This window comes from Enhydra lutris, unplaced genomic scaffold (genome assembly GCF_002288905.1).
Source record: "Enhydra lutris kenyoni isolate GAN:26980312 unplaced genomic scaffold, ASM228890v2 scaffoldscaffold12, whole genome shotgun sequence".
In the NCBI taxonomy this organism is placed as follows: Eukaryota; Metazoa; Chordata; class Mammalia; order Carnivora; family Mustelidae; genus Enhydra; species Enhydra lutris.
The window spans coordinates 24,285,755-24,303,368 of NW_019154096.1; the positions used below are offsets into that span (position 1 = coordinate 24,285,755).

General features: G+C 56.6%; 1 protein-coding gene across 1 annotated transcript in view; it reads left to right on the top strand.

The window, feature by feature from the left end:
* The window catches only part of LOC111144910 (collagen type XIII alpha 1 chain), a 140,608-nt gene that overhangs the window by 91,600 nt on the left and 31,394 nt on the right, over positions 1 to 17,614 (top strand). Inside the window, exons 16-23 of the mRNA XM_022499510.1 lie at positions 8 to 34; positions 845 to 880; positions 10,125 to 10,169; positions 11,061 to 11,093; positions 11,785 to 11,811; positions 14,352 to 14,405; positions 15,183 to 15,269; positions 16,775 to 16,828. Coding sequence (XP_022355218.1) covers positions 8 to 34; positions 845 to 880; positions 10,125 to 10,169; positions 11,061 to 11,093; positions 11,785 to 11,811; positions 14,352 to 14,405; positions 15,183 to 15,269; positions 16,775 to 16,828 — 363 coding nt within the window. The remainder of the gene's footprint in view (positions 1 to 7; positions 35 to 844; positions 881 to 10,124; positions 10,170 to 11,060; positions 11,094 to 11,784; positions 11,812 to 14,351; positions 14,406 to 15,182; positions 15,270 to 16,774; positions 16,829 to 17,614) is intronic.

A 17,614-nucleotide genomic window follows, 5' to 3' on the forward strand; every position in this document is an offset into this window, starting at 1 on the left:
TCCACAGGGCTTACCCGGGCCTCCTGGACCAAAGGTGAGGGCCCTTCCAGGTGATGCGGCACGGGTGGGTGGGAGCGCTCTCTGCTGGTGGGGGAGGGGAGACGGCCTGCCAGCTCCTGAGTGCGGAGCTGAGCTTGACCTCCGTGAGCGCTGCTGGGTCCCACCTGGCTCCCTTCACAGTGCCGCCCTCCTCTTGGGAACTGCTTGGGTCCCACAGAGCTTGCATTCGTGTGTGCCCGGCCACATCAGGCACTGTGACTGGTACGGAGGCTGCAGTCCCCACCTCCGAGGAGCTCAGAGTCTGGTTGGAAACTCTAGCCTGATGCCCGGGGCGCTGTCACAACATCCCAATAAGAGAGGCTTTCCTACGGATTCAGAACTAGAAGGGACATACAGGATCATCGGGCCTTTTAGGCATCCTTTCTGGAAACCCACCACATCAAACCAGCTCTCCCTCTGAAGCGGGGGACCCTGGGGTTCTGGGGACCAGAAGCTGCAAAGCACTGAACCTGTCCAACCATTTGCATGTGTGGAGGCTGAGAGCCCTTGCTAGGGAAGGGACTTGTCCAGGTTTGGCAGAGAGTCAACGGTGAAATCAAAACCAGAATCTAGGTCTCCTGGCCCCTGCCAGGTGGACCCTTTCCACCGCGCATCTGCAGGTGGGGATGTGTTTTGAAGAGAAGAGTCCCTGTTGGTTTCCAAGGATGCAGAGCTCTTATACCAGGGAGGGCTGGAGGACTGGTAGTCATTGAGAAGAAGAGAAACAGCAATGTGAGGGTAAGAGTGAAGCCAGAATGGAGCATCTGGGGAAATCCCACTGATGGTTTTCTCTTTGTTCCCCCAGGGAGACCCAGGAATCCAGGGCTACCACGGCCGGAAGGTAAGGAGGAAGGGGAGGGAAGGACCCTTGCCTCCCATGGTAACCCAAGTTGGGCTCCACCACAGCAACCACAGGGGCAGGACTTGGTCTTGTTCACGCATGTTTGCACACGCGCTTGCCCGGTGTGAACCTCACCTTTGTGAGGTGGGCTGGACAGGAGTTAGTGTCTCCAGTTGTGGGGGAGGGGGGGAGGCTCAGAGGGGCAGGGCCTCAGGCCATCAGTGGCCTGGCCCAACCTCAGACCCAGGTGGGTCTCCTACCACCAACCTGCATCCCTGTGTCTCTACCAAGGCAGGCCAGGTGCTCACTGGCCCCCAGATGGGAGCAGATGACCAGGGCCCACTCTGCACAGAGCTCCACACTGAGCCTGGTGGGGCTATGGGGCTGAGGGTTCCAGTCCTGCTTTCTGGCAACTCCCGGTCTAGAGAGACAGAAGGACTCCTGTACAAATAACGCAGCGAAGGCAGATTGTGCTAATCGATCATCACAAGGCATTGTGTGAATATGGGTGGGCGGGCAAGTAGAGAGATCAGTTCCAGGTTGGGAGGAGTCTGGGAAGTCTTCTGGGAGAAGACAGCCTGTGAGCTCCATCCTGGTGCCTGGGTGGGTGTATGTTACCTACAGAAACCATCCCAAATGTCCCGGCTTCACAGGATGTTTTCTCTCTCATTCTGGGTCTGTGGGTATGCCATCTGGGAGTTCTGCCTCTGTCCTCTGGGCTCACTCATTCAGTTGCACTGGATGATGGATGGAGGGGCCGGACGGGCCGAGCAGTCTAATCCACATGTTGGGTGGCTGGTGCGGGCCATTGTCTGGGGGGGCTGTTCTCCCCGCCATACCCTCTCAGCCCCCAGTAGGCTACACACATTTTCTTCCAGCGTAGTAGGCCCAGGGCAGTGTTCAAACCTGCCAAGTCTGAGTACACGAGAGCTTCCCCAAAGCATCTACAGCCATCACACTTTCTGGGGTCCTGCAAGTAATATAGCCAAGTCATGGGGCGATGGTGCGTGCGGTGAGGGAGAGGTATAGCAAAGCATTCGTGGCCATTTTTAACCTACCTCTGGGGTCCTTCAACCACCAAATCTGAAGGCACATGGCATGTTAGACAGGGAAACAATTTGAGCAAAAGCCCAGAGGTGGTCATTACGTTAACAATAATAAAAATAATCTTAGCCAGAGTCACCACTTACTAAATGCCTACCATGGGCCCAGGCTGTCCTTCCCTGGGACCGCCCTGTGAGGCTGGTACTCTTCTCCCATCTAACAAATGAGGCACCAGAGGCTTGCCCAAGAGTTCATGCCTCGCCAGGGGCAGAGCAGGAACTCAAGCCCAGGCGTGGGTCCTTCCCGGGGGCACCAACCACAGGGAGCCCCATACAGCACTCCGGACCCTGGACCCGGGCTCCAGGAGAAGACAGGAGGACAAAGAAGGGTGGGGGGTGGATTTGGGAAAGGGATGGATTGCAGGGGAGAGCACATTTCTCGCACTCTGTAATCGGGCAGCTGCCCTCACCTCATTGGTTATGGGTGCTTGGGGGTCGGGGGAGGGATGAAATGGCAAAGCCTGGGGACCGCTCATTAGCCCTGCATACACCGAGAAGTTTGTATAGTGTCAGGAAGTGGAAACGATAGCCTCCGTGGTTGCTTCCATCCACACACAAAGACTCTCAAGGTTTGCTGCCTCCTCGTGCAGGCAGAGGTCCCCCCGGGGTCAGGGTGATGCCAGTGGCTGGTGGGCATCTGCATTTGCGGGCCAACTGGAAATCTGGTTCATCCGGAAAGGAGCTGGGTTGGGGGGTGTCTATTGTCCTGAGGATAGAGAGGCCTGAACTTAAGGTTGTGGTGTCAGATGACTCCCAGGAGGCTACAGGTGCCTGTCCCACTGTCCCAGCCCCACTGGGGCCTCAGGTGTCTTGAGTCAGTGACCACTATCTCCAGGCAGAAGTTTGCTTCCTATCAGAGCTCTGAGATAAAGAGGCGAATGCCCAGGGTCAAGTGCGGCGATACTTGTCCTCTCTGGTTCAACCCAACTTCACTCAGTCCCCATCCCACCTGGTCCTTTCCATGGCCCATTAGAGCTCATCATCCGCCCTGCCCCCGCGCCCAGTGTCGATGAGAAGTTGCTGCTCTACCCATGGTGGTACAGCTGCTGAGGGGTCATGCTGGAACCGGAAGCCAGGTCTCACACGGCCAAGCACAGAGGCTAGTCTTGTCCAGGCACAGAAGTGAGTGCCTCCCCAGAGGGTCTCAACTAGGCTGAGCTAACCATGCAGCAACCCTCCTCCCTGTGCCTTCTCCAAAGCATGGAGGCTTATCTCCCGAACTCCTTCTTTGTCCGTCAGTTTTCTCTTTTTCTCTCTCCTCCTCTCTCGGCTTAGAATGGGGCATGGGGGTGGGGGGAGACAGCTGGCTCCTGGGAAGATGAGTTTGCCCTCACCCCACCATCCAGGGAGGAAGGAATGAGTGCTGGGGGTGGGCGGCAGGTAATGCCCAGCTGGACAGAAGCATGGAACAGCCCCTGTGTTTGGGGTATAAGGGGAACCCATGGGGGAAGGGAAGGACACTCCGCACCTGCTTCATTGCCTGTCCTGGAGACTCAGTCCGCGTGCAGGTAGCTCTTTCTTTCAGCAAAGGTAGAATTTAACTCTTAGCAAAGATGTTTCCTGGCCTGTGGAGTTTGCTAATGATAGTTCCACCCATCATCATGGCTGCTGCTACTGTCGCTGCCCCCAGGGCAGCTGGACCGCACAGCACCCTCCCAAAGGCCAGCCAGGCCAGCAGGGCAGACTTCCTCTCTAGCTCCTTCGGATCAAAGCCCAGTGGGGCCAGCAGGCCCTGCGCTGCCCCTAGCCCTGCTTGGGACCAGCCCTTCCACCCAAATATCCGAGGGGGGCTGCTCACCCACGTGGTACCAATGTGATCCGAATTAATGACCGCCCATCTACTTTAAGTAAGTTGTAAGACACAAAGTGTGTTTCAAACATTACTCCTTGGCTCTCTTTTAAGGGGATTGGTGGGTATGTATGTGCGTCACAAAACCTGCTGGGAGCTTATGTATAAGGGTGTTGGTGCTGGTCTGGCTGACTCTGACTGCCCTACAGGGCTTTCTCGCCCCTCCTCAATCCATCTGCAAAAGGGCCTGATCATTCCACTCTGCCGGGCAGAGCAAGGGGCTACATGGGTGGACACGTGTTTGCAGAACGACAGCTAGCATTGTTACAACTGCCTCACTGGCCTTTTCGACAGGCCAGCCGTGGGCGTGCCACTGGCCCCACATCATATTACTGAATCCTTAGAACAACCTGGAGAGGAAGGCTTTATTTTTGGTCCTGTTTCACAGATGAGCAAACTGAGGCCCACAGAGGTGAGTCCCGGAAGGTCCACAGCCAGGAAGTAGTAAAACCAGTTGTGTCTTATCCCAAATCCTTGCCCCGAATGACTTTACTATGTGGGCCTTCTGAGCCAGGAAAGGGGGCAGGCGCCGCAATTTCAGTTTTCCTGTAGGGCCTCCTCTCCTAGAAGGAAAGAAGGTGGGAGCTGGGCTGATCTCTTTCCTGAGGGAAAAGGCTAGGGCTGGATTCAGGCTTTTCTCTGAGCTTCCTAGGCTCTCTGTGAGCCAACCTTGGGGTCCTTGATGCATTTCAGTCAAAGAACCCAGGAAGTGGAGTGTCGGGCATGGGCACTGATCCCCCAAATGATTTCCACAAGGACTTAGCAAGGTCCTGAGACTCCCATTAAAGGCAGGAAAAGGCAGCTTGTCTCAGCTTGTCCCCCAGCACTGGACCCCTCTTGCTCTCAGAGGGCCTGAGGAACCCCAGGCCTCATGCGGCATTAGTGCGCAGCCGAGCGCTCCAGGCGAAGGACGCCGTAGATGGCGGGGTCTCCTAGGATGGGGACAGCACTTTCTTTCACAACCATGAAATCCCCCTGGGGACATCCAGACCATTTAAAATAAAGCCGACCAGGGATCTGAGACATGGGCCTCAGAAAGGAGGCCTGTCGGGGACTGAGAGTCTCAGCCCGCCGGCCTCCAGCCCCCAGCTTGTGCTCTCTGGGCCCTATTTCTCCCAAACTCCAAAGCCCACAGATTAATTAGAGCTGACTTTTCTTTTTGGAGCTAACTACAAAATCAACCGATCTCAAATCGAGATTACAAGCCAGCCGCCCTTCCAAAGCCCTGGCCTTCGATGGGGCGCCTGACCCCGGTAATTCCCCAGATTACTTCCTGCCGGTCCTAATTACCAGAGGAGCTGGCATCTCCCCCGTCCCAGTCCTCTCCTGTCTGGAGCTGGCCAGGGCTGCGAAGAAGGAAATGAGCTGCCTTTTCCTGGAAGGGAGGCCTAGGAACCCTTTAGGGCAGAAAGAGACATGAGCCCGCCTCACGGGCTTTCCCAGCTCAGGAAAGGGCCCTGGTCCAGGCCCAGGCCTGAGCCCCCTGCTGGCCTCCCCCACCCCCACCCACCCTCAGACAGGCCTTCCTCCTCCCTATAGAGAACAAAGAGTCTGTGTGTGGAGTGGCTTCACCCCGGCCCTCCCCAGGGCGCTGGGCTGCTAGGGAGATTCACCGGAGGGAGGTCCATTCATCTCCCCACACTCCTCCAGCCTGGCCTCTGCTTGGCTGGGGAGCTGACCTTGAAGCCCCCCACCTCCCTCCAGACTATGTCGTCTTGCCAAGTCCCTGCCCTGCTTTTTCAACAAATAGTAAATCACCAATTAAGAGGCCACTCCCACAGATCAGGAGCGTGGCCATTTGGGGCTTCAAGGAGCTGGCTTTCATCCTGTCTCAGTAACCAGGGGGTCCCTCCACCTGGAAGCCAGGACCAGAATAGAAAACCTACTGATGGTGCAAGGCGCTCTTTGCCCAGCTGGAGAGTCAGTGGCATCATGAAAGGAAGGGCTGGGACGGCCTTCAAGGTCATTCCAGGCAGCCCCCTCTCTACCCACCCGTGCTCACCCAGAACTTTCTTAGTCACAGTGACTGGAATCTACCCCTTGCTGGCCAGCAATCAGGCATGGGTTCTTGGCAGCCAGGCTCCTCGGTGGTGGGGTGTCCTGGCCTGGGGGTCTCCGACATGGTTTGCCAGCAGCCTCTGCCATCCATGCTCCAGGCCCCTGGGCAATAGGCAGAGTGCTCAGCTTCCCAGCTGCAGAGTGGACGGATGGGGTCTCTAGGAGCCCACCGGGGGAGCTCCCAGGGTCCTATTGGGAGGATAGAGAAGGCAAAGATAGAGGGGATAAACTGGGGACCTTGGACTTGGACAGACTATGAGAATTCTCTCTGTGCTTAAGAAGAAGACACTTGCAAGTTAGTGAATCTAAATTCAGCCCAATTCCAAACTTAAACCTTTTAAACAGGAACATTCTTAAGAAGGGAAATGGGGAAAAGGACCCTCACAAACACATACCAAGGGGGAAAACTGTGCAAACTGAAGTCATGGTCCCCCTTTTAGCCATAGCTGCCAGAAACCCCCTTCTCACCCCCTGCAGACAGGTGCCCTTGTCCACAGGCACCCTGAAGTCCTTGACAATGACACAGTCCTGTCTCACCTCACAGATCCAAGAACCAGTTGCTTCCTGGTGTCAGATTGGGCCAGTCCCTAGGGCAGAGGTCAGGCTGGGATAAGCCCCTCCTGATGAGAGTGGAATGAGCCTGCTGGGCGGGGTCAGCCGGGGGCACCCCTGCTTCCTGCCGGACACAAGGGTGGGAGTGAGGGAGGCCTGAGATGGAATCAAGAGATCCTGGGTCATCCGTAGAATTAAGAGACTTGACCCAGAGGGGAGGTAAGGGGCGAAGGTCAGCCCTGCTAACGAGGAGGGCTGCCTCCTTACAAGGCTCCAGGGGGCCTGGATTTCCCTGGAGAGGGTGGTTTTGTCTTTGCCTACAAGCCCACAAAGGCTGAAGACAACCCCAATTAGCAGGAAACCCTCACTTCCCTGGGCTTACTCTACACTGCTCCTGCTGAGATTGGAGACAGAAGCCCAGAGATGGGGCTCGAGCAGAACCCCCCACCCCCCGCCTTTGCTGAAGCATTTACAGCTGTCCCTCTGAGTAGGAGGCAGGGAAAGCAGAGACCCACTGAGACTGGTCCTAGACCAGCATTTACCCCCCCACACACAGCTAAACTTCCATCTCCACAGCCTTGCTCTGCAGCCGCCTACAGACCCAACGTCCCCTTCCCCAGCTCCAACCTCTCTCCCAGTGAAAGGCCTCAGGTAGGCAGGGCTGGAGGTGGCTGGAGAAAGGGGTGGAGCCGTCGTGGGCAGATGGTCTGGAGTCTAACTCACTTCGCAGAGAAGAATCCTGGCCCTGAGAGGGAGAGAGGCTTACCTAAGGTCACACAGCCTCCCTGACTCCCAGCCAGTTGCCCCAGATGGAAGTGAGAGGAGGCGGACAGCGGCATTGAGGGAAGGCTGAGGGAAAGAGGAAGGGCCAAGCTCCCATTTGTACCTCCCCAACCATGGGAACTCTGTCTCCCGGGTGTCTTCAGGGCTAAGTCAACCTGGTTGGGCCAGCTGGAATGTTAGCAGGAGAGCCTGTTCGTCTGAAGGAGAGAGTGACAGGGCCCCTCAGCTGGGACTCCCAAGGAGGGGGCTCTGACTCCTTCGTGTTCTGACAAGGTTCTGTGGCGCCCTCTGCTGGCCACAGAGCAGATCTCCTCAGGCTGGCAGGGCCCTGCCCATCTCCTTCCTCCCGCCGGTGTATGGTTAAAGACCCAGCCCCCAGAGGAGCTGCCCTCCTATGTTGACCCCTTCACCCTGATGCGGCACGGACCTGAGGGCCCTCCAGCTGAGAGGGGCTTGAGAATCTGCCCATCGGATGCTTGGGGTTGACTTAGTGGGATGAGTACCTGGGCTTTAACAAAGACCTACGTTCCAATCCCTGCTCGGCATGACCTTAGCGATCATACGTGGCCTCCCTGAGCCAGTTTGTTCACCTGTGAAACAGGAATAAAATCCATTGTCACATTGGAGAGGAGTCTTGGAGATTGAATAGAGGAAAGATGGAAAGTTTTAGCCTTGTACCAGGCCCATGGCAGACACAGTTAATGGCCTGCAAGAGGGATTTCCCAGAATGCGGAGCCTGTGGCAGTGACTTGTCTGCTGTGTTTACTTCCTGAGGACGGCTCCACTCACCTTGCCTGTGGCTCCGGGGTCCTAGTGGGCCAGGGTGAGGAAGGGCTCCTGTGTTGGGAGCTAAAGATTCTGGGCGTTTTGCAGAATTCAGAGACTTAGCCCAAGGAGGATCAAGATGAACCATCCCAGGCAGACATGAATTTGTACACATCGATTACAAATGCCAAGTGGTCCCCCACTGCACCCAGGAACCAGCCCTGGGCGATGGGCATAACGAAAAGCTTCATAGAGGAGATATTTTACCACGGCCCCTAACAATGAACAGGGTATCGAGTTGAGGGAACAGCAGAGAGACATAGAATCCTGGGTGGCTCAGGTGGTTAAGCATCTGACTCTTGACTTCAGCTCAGGTCATGATATCAGGATCGTGAGATCGAGTCCCATGGGCATCAGCTCCATGCCTGACATCAGGGTGTGGAGCCTGACTTGCTGGGCAAGCAAGGAGCTTGCTTGAGATTCTCCCTCTCTCTCTCTCTCAAAAAAAAGGCATAGAGTCCTGAAAATGGGTGATTTTTTCCAGGGAAACAGGTGCTAGGTGTCAGGACGTCAGGTGATGAGGCTGGGAAGGAAGCAGAGGATGGAAAACCTGGCACCTCTTCTAAGGTCAAGGCCAGGCAGCGGCTGTTCGGCAATAAAGAGGTGTTAACTGTCCTGGGGAGCTTCCCTGCACGCCAGCACCAAGGCCCAGTCATGCAGGAGAGAGGTCGGAAGAAGTGCTAGCTTTGGCAAGCAGGAGGGTGGATAGGACTTCCCAGAAGATGGCAGAGAAGGGATGAGGGCAGCAGAAACGATGGAGGCCAGGTAGGACCAGTCTCCCGCTCTGCCAGTAAGCCTGTGGGAACTGCGGCCTGGCCTGAAGGCCACAGCTCTTGAGACCTGAGCGGGGAGGCTGGGCTGGGATACAGTCTGTCAGGACCCTGTGGTGCCGTGCCCAGCCTTCAGATGCCTTCAGATGCAGGGAGCTGCCACAGAGGGCTCACCCTGTCCTGTCACTGCTGGCATTCGGAGCCCCGGCTGGCACTTCATTTGGGGCTCAACTCACGGAGACAGGGGCTGCCTTCCTTCCTTTCCTGAGTGCCACTCCCTTCTCTGACACAGTGGGTTAGTCTTGACTCCTCTACTATTTTTTTTTCTTAAAGATTTTATTTATTTATTTGAAAGAAAGAGAGAGAGAGCACAAGCAGAGGGAGTGGCAGGCAGAAGGAGAGAGAGAAGCAGGCTCTTTGCTGAGCAGAGAGCCCGATGCGGGGCTCGATCCCAGGACACTGAGATCATGACCTGAGCCGAAGGCAGACGCCTAACCCACTGAGCCACCCAGGCACCCACTGACTCATCTGCCCTTGACCTCCATTTGTCACTGACTGTCATCTCCAACTCCATCTCCTTCCTGTCCTTCCTGAATTCGCATCCCTGCCCCACAGGTTTGGCATCTTCATGGGGAGGGAAAAGAGGTTGAGGAGAAAGACAGGACACCGCTGAGATCATAGAGCAAACCCCACGATGTCCCGAAGCCATAGCTCTCTCCTGGTGCCCCCAGATGGGTTCCAGACGGGACCCTGCCTCCACGCCCCAAACCACAGACTGGCCCTCTGCCGTGCCCGGCCAGGACCCATGAGCTCCCGGGAGGCCTTAGACTTAGCTGGGAGGAAGGGGAGCCCCAGATGAAGTGGAGAGGCAGGAGCCTGTGTGGCTCAGCCAACAGGTACCACGAGAGGAAAGCTTCTGGTGTGAGAATGGCACAGGAAGTACTAGGCGGCAGTGAGAGGGAGGGCTGCTCGGGTGAGCGGTCAAGTGCACGGAGCGCTGACCCAGCTGGGCCCCCAGGCTGGTAGTAGGACCTTCACAACTCTTCCTGCATCCGCTCCGGGACTCGGACTCCGCTGGCGAGACTGTCTGTCTCAGGGGCCCTTCTGTGAGTTCACGGAGCTCAGAGGAGCGGCCTGCAGTGGCTGTGGGGTCCTTGGAGCTCATCGTGAGCTGGACAGCAGTCCCTACCTTCCAGACCAGCCAGCAGGGAGATCTGGACACCCCCCGCAGGCCGTGCTTCAAGGGCCGAGGCCTCGGGCAAGTCCGGTCCTCTTCTCAGCGTTTCTTTTATTTCTTCCTTCAGGGAGAACGGGGCATGCCAGGGATGCCGGGCAAACATGGAGCAAAGGTACCTGCCCCTCCCTGTCCACCCCTCCCCCTGCCAGCCCCTCCCTGAGCTCCAGCCCTCTCTCCTAAGTTCTGAGACACCTGGGAGGCCCAGCTCCTTCTCCTTCCCAGGTCCGCTGTGGAGACATGAAGACAGGGTACATGTTTCCTCCCAGCCCTCTCTCCCTGCGGTGCCAGCCTACTCCGGGCGGGGGCTTCCGTTTGGCCCACAAGCCAGCACTCCCCAGGGCCCTCCTGATGTGGCCGGGCCTCCTCCCGGGAGTCTTGGTTAAGCCCAGCTCCAGCTGCCGCCCGCATGGGGAGTAGGGACTCCCTAAAAATCACCTGCCCTTGGGATTGACTAAGTGGCACATTGGGCAGCCTATTTACCTCAAAGTGGCTGGTCGTGGGCTGATGTGGAAATGGGGTTCACTCCCAGCTGCTCCCCAGTCCATGCGGGCACAGGTACAGAGAATTCTCTGGGAGAATCCCACCCACACACCCTCTCCCGTTCTCCCCTTCAACACGGCGTTCCCTTCTACCCCTTTCCCTTCCCATCTCCTCCTCCTCCTTTCCTTTCCCACTGAAGCCCACCCCACATGGCACCCCAGAGATACCCCGACCTGGACATTCCTGGGCTCCCTGCTGCGAGGGCCTGGGAGCCGAGCAGGTGGGTGGGAAGCTTGGGGGACTCAACTGTGCAGCTCAGAACCTCTGCCTTTCTGGGGACCCAAGCTCCCTGTGCCAAACTCTGCCACCCACCTTTGCCGTGGGTCTGGGCAGTGGGCAGAAGCAAGCCATCCGCCCTCGCACCCCCTCCGCCCCGCCCCAGGGGAGGCTGGGAGGCCGGCCGCTCCTTCCTTCCTTGCCTCAACTGTGGGGAGTCGCCACGCCGTTTTCTTCTCTCCACCAGGGAGCTCCTGGAATTGCTGTGGCTGGGATGAAGGTCAGTGGAAGGTTATCACTCCGCATATGAGGGGCACGACGGGAGGGAAGGAGAGAGGAAGACATAGTTGGGGCTTCAAGGACTCCGTGGGGTGGCCGCTGGGCCAAGGAGGGCGCAGACAGGATCCAGAAACATTTCTCTTAAGGCAACGTCTACGCCATTATGCACAACTTGACCAAGAGATGTTTTAACTGAGCCCTGCAAAGTACATAGCAAAGGTTTGCTGGCCTCAGGGAAAACAGCGCCCTGCCCATGAGCAAGGGAGCCCAGTGCTTTCCTTTATACCTTGGAATCCAGCAGCTGCATGCCCGCAGAGCTCCCGAGAGGAAAGCAGGAGTCCTTCCCCTGAACCCCACCCGAACCGCATCTGGTCACCGCATCTGGGGACCCCCAGAAGCACAAAGGTGGATCTCCCAGCAGGTCCACGGACAGGGGGTACCGTGTCCAAAGCCAATGCCCTTCCCTTCTCTCCGCCCGCTCTCACCCTTGCCACATTCCTCACCTGGGGGATGAATCGGGAAGAGTCCAGGCGGCCTCCTTTGTCCTGAGACCTGAAGCCTAGGCAGAGGAAAGTCCTGGGCAGGCCAGATGCTTCACACACCCCATGAAGACCTTTGCTCATTTACTCCTGCGTCAGCTTTCGCTCTTTCTCCTTCATCTCTTTACCGGAGTCTTCTTTGTTTTCACACAGGGTGAGCCAGGGACCCCAGGAGCCAAGGTACTGATACAGAGGGAATGTTCTGGGCTGCATGAAGCATCAGGCATGGGGGGAGGCGGCAGTGGCTGCTATTGTTATGCTCCTGGCTCCCCTGAGGCTGGCCTGGAGCTGGGGACCTGACTGAGCAGAGGAGGGCCCATCCAGGAGGGGCCTGCCGGCCAGGAATACCTTCCCCTCCCTGGATCCTGGCCTGGAGCTCGGTCAGTTTGCCTGCACACAAGCTCCAGCAGGCAGTAACTCCTGCGCCCTGTGCCTGCAGGGCTCTGTGTCTCTTGTCTCGTTCTATAAGGGATGTAACATGAAAAAAGTTTCCATGCCAAATAAGTTTGGGAAATATTGACTTAAAAGTATTTCAATTTTTGTTTTGTTTTGTTTTGTTTTGTTTTACTGCAGACCTTCTCAGAGCCTTTAGGAGGCTATATGTATCCTGGGGACCTCTAAAACTATAATCTCTGGTGCAGCATTTTCAAACATTTTGACTAGAGCTTCCTTTTTTAAAGAGGAACGTCATATGGGACTAGTATTCTGGAAACGCTAGTTTACCATCACTGTCCACCGTACCCCTCAACACCCCCCCAGTCCTCTTATCAGAGACTTTCTCTTCTTACCACAAAGGGAGATCCAGGAGCAGTAGGAAAGCCAGGGCCCCCAGGTTTGCCAGGAAAGAGGGGGCAGAGGGTAAGATATTGTGTCTCTGAGCATGTGTCCGCTTCAGACTGGCCTCTGCTGGTCCTACCACTCCGTGCCCCAACCCCGTGGCTCACGTGCTACCTGCAGTATGTTCAGGGTGCATGTGTCCCCTGGAAGAGGGGAGTGCCGGGATGGTCTGGAAAAACTTCAGAAATCCTACACTTGGGAGCATACCGTCCCTCCTCCAAAGCATTGGTTCCCAGGAGGAAAGACCAGCAGAAGGAGGCCTTCCCTCCATCCGTCCCCTCTCCCCCAGGGCCTCTGAAGGGCAACACCTGCATCCTTCCTCTTTAGACTCAACCTGTTTTGGGCTAGGCCCCAGCTCCGGCATACCCCAGGCACAGCCCAGGCGGAACTTCGAGGAAGGGGGGGTCAGGACTTCCCACCCATCAAAGGGACCCACACTTGGCTCCCTCCCTTTCCTTGATAGGCTTCAGGCTTTTTTGTCATTCAGCTTCTACCCAAGGGCAGGTGGCAAGGGGATGACAATCAAAGACTTGGTGTGGCATCCTCTGTGTCTTCAGCTGGAAAATTCACTGAGACACCTGTCAAATTATGACCCCAGGGCCCTCCGTTTCTATTATTAGCTACAAGAATGGGCAGCCATCCAGCTATGGAGAGGGGTGCCCTCGGGTGCTGACCTGGTGGGGTACTCTTGGGGTGCTCTCCCAATACAGGCCTCTCTGGGAGTGCCAAGTGCTGTCCTCATGGTGTAGAAGAGGGAGCTTTGGGAGAACTGAGGAGACAGACTGCTTCTGTCCCTTGAGGCTGGGAAGGGGTCACTCACAGCCCTGGAGCCTCTTTATTTGTGCAGTGAGAGCAGGGCTCTGAGATGCGTGTCCTGGGGGAGAAAGTTCTTCTTGGCGGAAGAAGATGCTTAGGGCGGGGTGTCAGCTTGCGAGGGATGCCTGAACCAAGGACCACAGGCTGTGTGGCTCAAACAACAGAAACTTATTGTCCCACGGTTCTGGAGGCCAGAAGCCCAAGGTCAAGGTGTCAGCAGTGCTGGTTCCTTCTGCAGGCTGGGAAGGAGAATCTGTTTCCTGCCTCTCTCCTTGATTCTGGCCATTTGCATCCCTGGTGTTCCTTGCATCTGGCATCCCTGGTGTTCCTTGGCTTGTAGAATTATCACTCCAATCTCTGCCTTCATTTTAACCTGGTGTTCTCCTGTTGTGCCTGTCCCTCCATCCAAGTGTCCCTTTTATAAGGACACCAGTCATACTGGATTAGGGGTCCACCCTACTCTCGTGTGACCTCATAACTTCGTCAGTTGTGTCTGTAATGACCCTATTTCCCACGAAGGTCACATTCTGAGCTACAAGAAGTAACTGCAACACACGAACTTGGGGAGGACAGAAGCCAACCCATCACAGGAAGCAAACTTCTCAAAATGGTCCTCCAAAGGAGAAGTCTAGTGAGATGAAGTTTGTGTTCCCTGGAGGCAGGGAGGGGTCAGCAGAGACTGTGGGCCTCTAAGTGCTAGACATTTAAAAAATGAAAAGAGCAGAGTGGTTAAAAGGAATTGTTTCCCCAACTGCTGGCCGTCTATACCACTCAGCTCTCCCAGGAGATGCCCCCAAAAGGAGCTAAATGCTCTTGGTGCCTCTTGATTGTAAATGATGAGGGCCCAGCCCATATGGGAGCAGGAGAACAATGACCCAGGCCCTCACCAGTGTGAAGTGGTTCAGGGAAGGAATCCGGTGCAGATGGGGGTCTTGGGGGGAAATGGCCCACGGAGGGGCAGGGAGGCAGCGGAGAAAGCCAAGGCTCTCTGCGGGAGGGGCTTGGGCCTTCCCAGTTGGCCTGGAGAAACCGTTCCTAACCCTGCACCGTCTGCATTCCCTCCACAGGGTGAAAAGGGGGCGGCAGGCTCCCCTGGGCTACTCGGCCTCCTGGGGCAGAAGGTGGGTATCGGCAAGCTCGGAATGGTGGGTTTTATGTAAAGGCATTGGGGTTCATCCACACCCACATTCCCGGCCCTAGCCATTCAGGGGCCCCAGTATCAGAGGTATCCTTGGAAGACAGCAAGATTTGTGCGTGCCGCACCACGTGGGAGGCCCCGATTGACAAAAATGTACGTATTCAAAGACCAGGAGCTGTGACCTTGTCCCATGTACTTGCACCAGCTCTGAAAATCACTCCCTGGTACACGAGCTCCATGACATTCCACTAAAAAGAAAAGAAGACTTGAGGTCAAATAAGTGTGGGGAGAGCTGCATGAGACAGGCCCCCTTGGAATGTTACAGGACACTCTCCCGTCATGCTCAGAGCACCTGGTGGGCAAAGAGCCTGAGCTGCTTCCTTTCCCTCTGCCTTCCCTGACATTCTTTGGCCACCAGACCCTTTTTTCCACATTTCAAATATTTCCCATCCCCAGAAGAAGGGTTCCATGGACACACTCTGAGGAAACAGTCTAGACCCAAGTCGTGATGGGTCTCTTGCTCAGCTCCATACCTGTTCCCCTGCAATGGCTAAGTCCTGTCTCTCCTTAAATCCCACGGCCAGTGAGACCAGGCCAGGCTTCTGAGGGCCTCTGTGCCCAGCCTGGACCAAGGCATCGTCTGCTGCCCCCACTCCTTGGAAGTAGAAGGGGAGAAAAGACAGGGATCTGCCACCTCCCTCTGGAGCTGGCAGGCCTACTCATGGTTATGTTCCCACTCTCCCCCTCCTTCTGCCCCCAGGGAGAAAAAGGCGATGCCGGCAACTCCATCGGAGGGGGCAGAGGGGAGCCTGGCCCCCCAGGGCTGCCCGGGCCCCCAGGGCCAAAGGTGAGTTTCCCTGGGATCCACGCTCAAGGGAGACACTGCCTGTGTGGCCTTTATCTTCAGCCTGTTCTTGGGGACTCCATCCTGGGTGCCTTGCTTTCTCTCCTGCTCCAGATGTCTGGTTTTCCCAGTGGATTCTAGAAAGACAATTTGGACTGAGCTCCTGATTTTCCGTGGTAACTGACTATCCAAGAGAAGCAGTCCAAGGGCAGATGGCTGGTCCCAATGATTCAAACAGCTACAGTGTAACTGAGTCAGGGATGGACGGCTGCAGGGCTTAGGAGAGCCAGAAGGGCCCCCTACCCAGCCTCTGAATATGAGATCAGTGATCCGTTGGGCCCCACCAGGTGCTGGCACACACGGGGCGGGGGGTGGGGTGGGGGTCCGCAGTGGGGTCAGCTGCAAATGGGACTGCTGTCACTTTCCTTACACCGGGTGGAAGCTACAGGGGTGAGATTTGGGTTTCCCAAAGCAGAGGCCTCCTGCGCTGCTTGGTTTGCTCCAGCAGCCCAGGGAGTGAGGAGGGCCTCTTTAAGGCGAGGACCCGTTGCATGATTTTGGAAGATACACACATTCGTTCCACCAACATGTATTGAGGGGCTGCTGTGGCGGGGCTCTGCCTGGCCTATCAGGCTGCAGAGAGCTGCCGTCCGCTTGCTCACAGCCCAGCAGGAGAAGCAGACCCAGTTCCCAAGGAAATCGTGGCAGGGGCCAGAAGGAAGCCCACAGATGGGCAAGATGAAGTGGCAGGAAGGGTCTTGGGCAACCGCCCACGGGCCCATCGGACCAGCTCGAGTGCCAGCTTTGCCAATGGTGGCCCTGGAAGCTGGGCTCCGGGACATCCCCAGGGTCGGATTCCGTCTCCATGGGACGTGGATCCCTGGCAGGTCTTGGGTTTTGATTTGGGGTTAGGGAAGCCTGGTCGGTACTGTCCCTGCATCCTGGGACACAAGAGGGGAAAGCTTAGAAGGCCGTGTCCTCCTTCAGGGAACGGGCAAAGTGCTGAGTGAGGGAAGTATGCGCGGGGGACCTCCTCCCGTCTCTCTCTGCGCCTCCCATCCTAGGCCTCCTGTTTCCCCTCCCTATGTACTCAGAGCCTTCATGGTCCCTTCCGTCTCCTGGGCAGGACCTGCTGAGGTGGCCTTCCCAAGTGTTCCAGGTTCTAAAATGACCTGCCTCCCTGTAGTTAGGACCGGATGGCAGTCTACACCGGGGGTGGGGGGGTGCGGATGGCAGTCCATACCCCAGGGCTGAAACAGAGCTGGACTGTGTGTTAACCAAGAACTGAGGAGCTTCTGGCACTGCGGGCTGGACCCCAGAAAGTGGTGCAGAACTCAGAGGAGGAAAGAGGCAGGCAGGGAAGGCTGCCTGGAGGACGTGAGACTGAGGCTGGGCCCACACAGTGGGTGGGAGTCAGATGAGTAGAATGAAGTGAGTTAGTAGAAGCCAGTGCAGACAAAGACAGAGATCCAGAAACACCCAGCACCCATGTCTCTCCTCTTCCCCAGGGAGAAGCTGGCTTTGATGGCCCGGCCGGCCCCCCAGGACGGCAAGGAGACAAGGTACAGAGGCTCACAGTTCTGAGATGAGGGTTGGCTTGGGAGTTCAAGACCTAGCTCAGGAAGAGAAAGTGCGGTGGCTGTCCCTGCAGCCGGACCCCCGGGCACAAAGCTGTCATCAGGGTCTTGAGGAGTCAAATTCTATAGTCCCTTTATATTTACTTTCTATCTTGATTTTTTAAAAATTTGTATTTAATGTTAACATTGTCTCAGAACCATTGGGACTGTGGTTTGTTATCATGTATTCCCCACAGTCCCATCCTGTTTCCAACCGGGATGACCCTCAACCCCACCCGGCGGGCAGAGGGAGGGGTGGAGTGCTCTGAGTACCTTCTGCCAAACCCCCTTTCTCCATCCTGCTATGTGGGGCTGTGACATGCAGAGAAGCCCCTGAAAGAACTCATGGCCCCTCCGTGGCAATTATGGACCCCTCAGGCGATGGGCAAAAAGTTGCTAAGCTCTCACGCCTTGAGCCAACTGGAAATAAAGGGAAGCAAAGGGGGTGGTCCTCCAAAGCTTGGCGTGGGGGAGGCGGCCGGGGAGTCGCAGGGGCGGTCCCTAACAACTAGCCCAGGCCAGGAAAAAGTTTATCCAGTGAGAAGCCGGGTGAGAAGCCGGAGAAGCTGGGAGGCCCAGAGGAGGGCAGGCTGGGGAAGATGCTCTGTGAACGGGCGGAGACTGCACTTTCCTGCACGGGAAGGTCAGCAGCTTCCTGGCCTGAGCAAAGATGAGCCTCCCAACACTTCCATGGCCCTCTGGGGACAGTAGACGCTCTTGTACCCAGCCTTG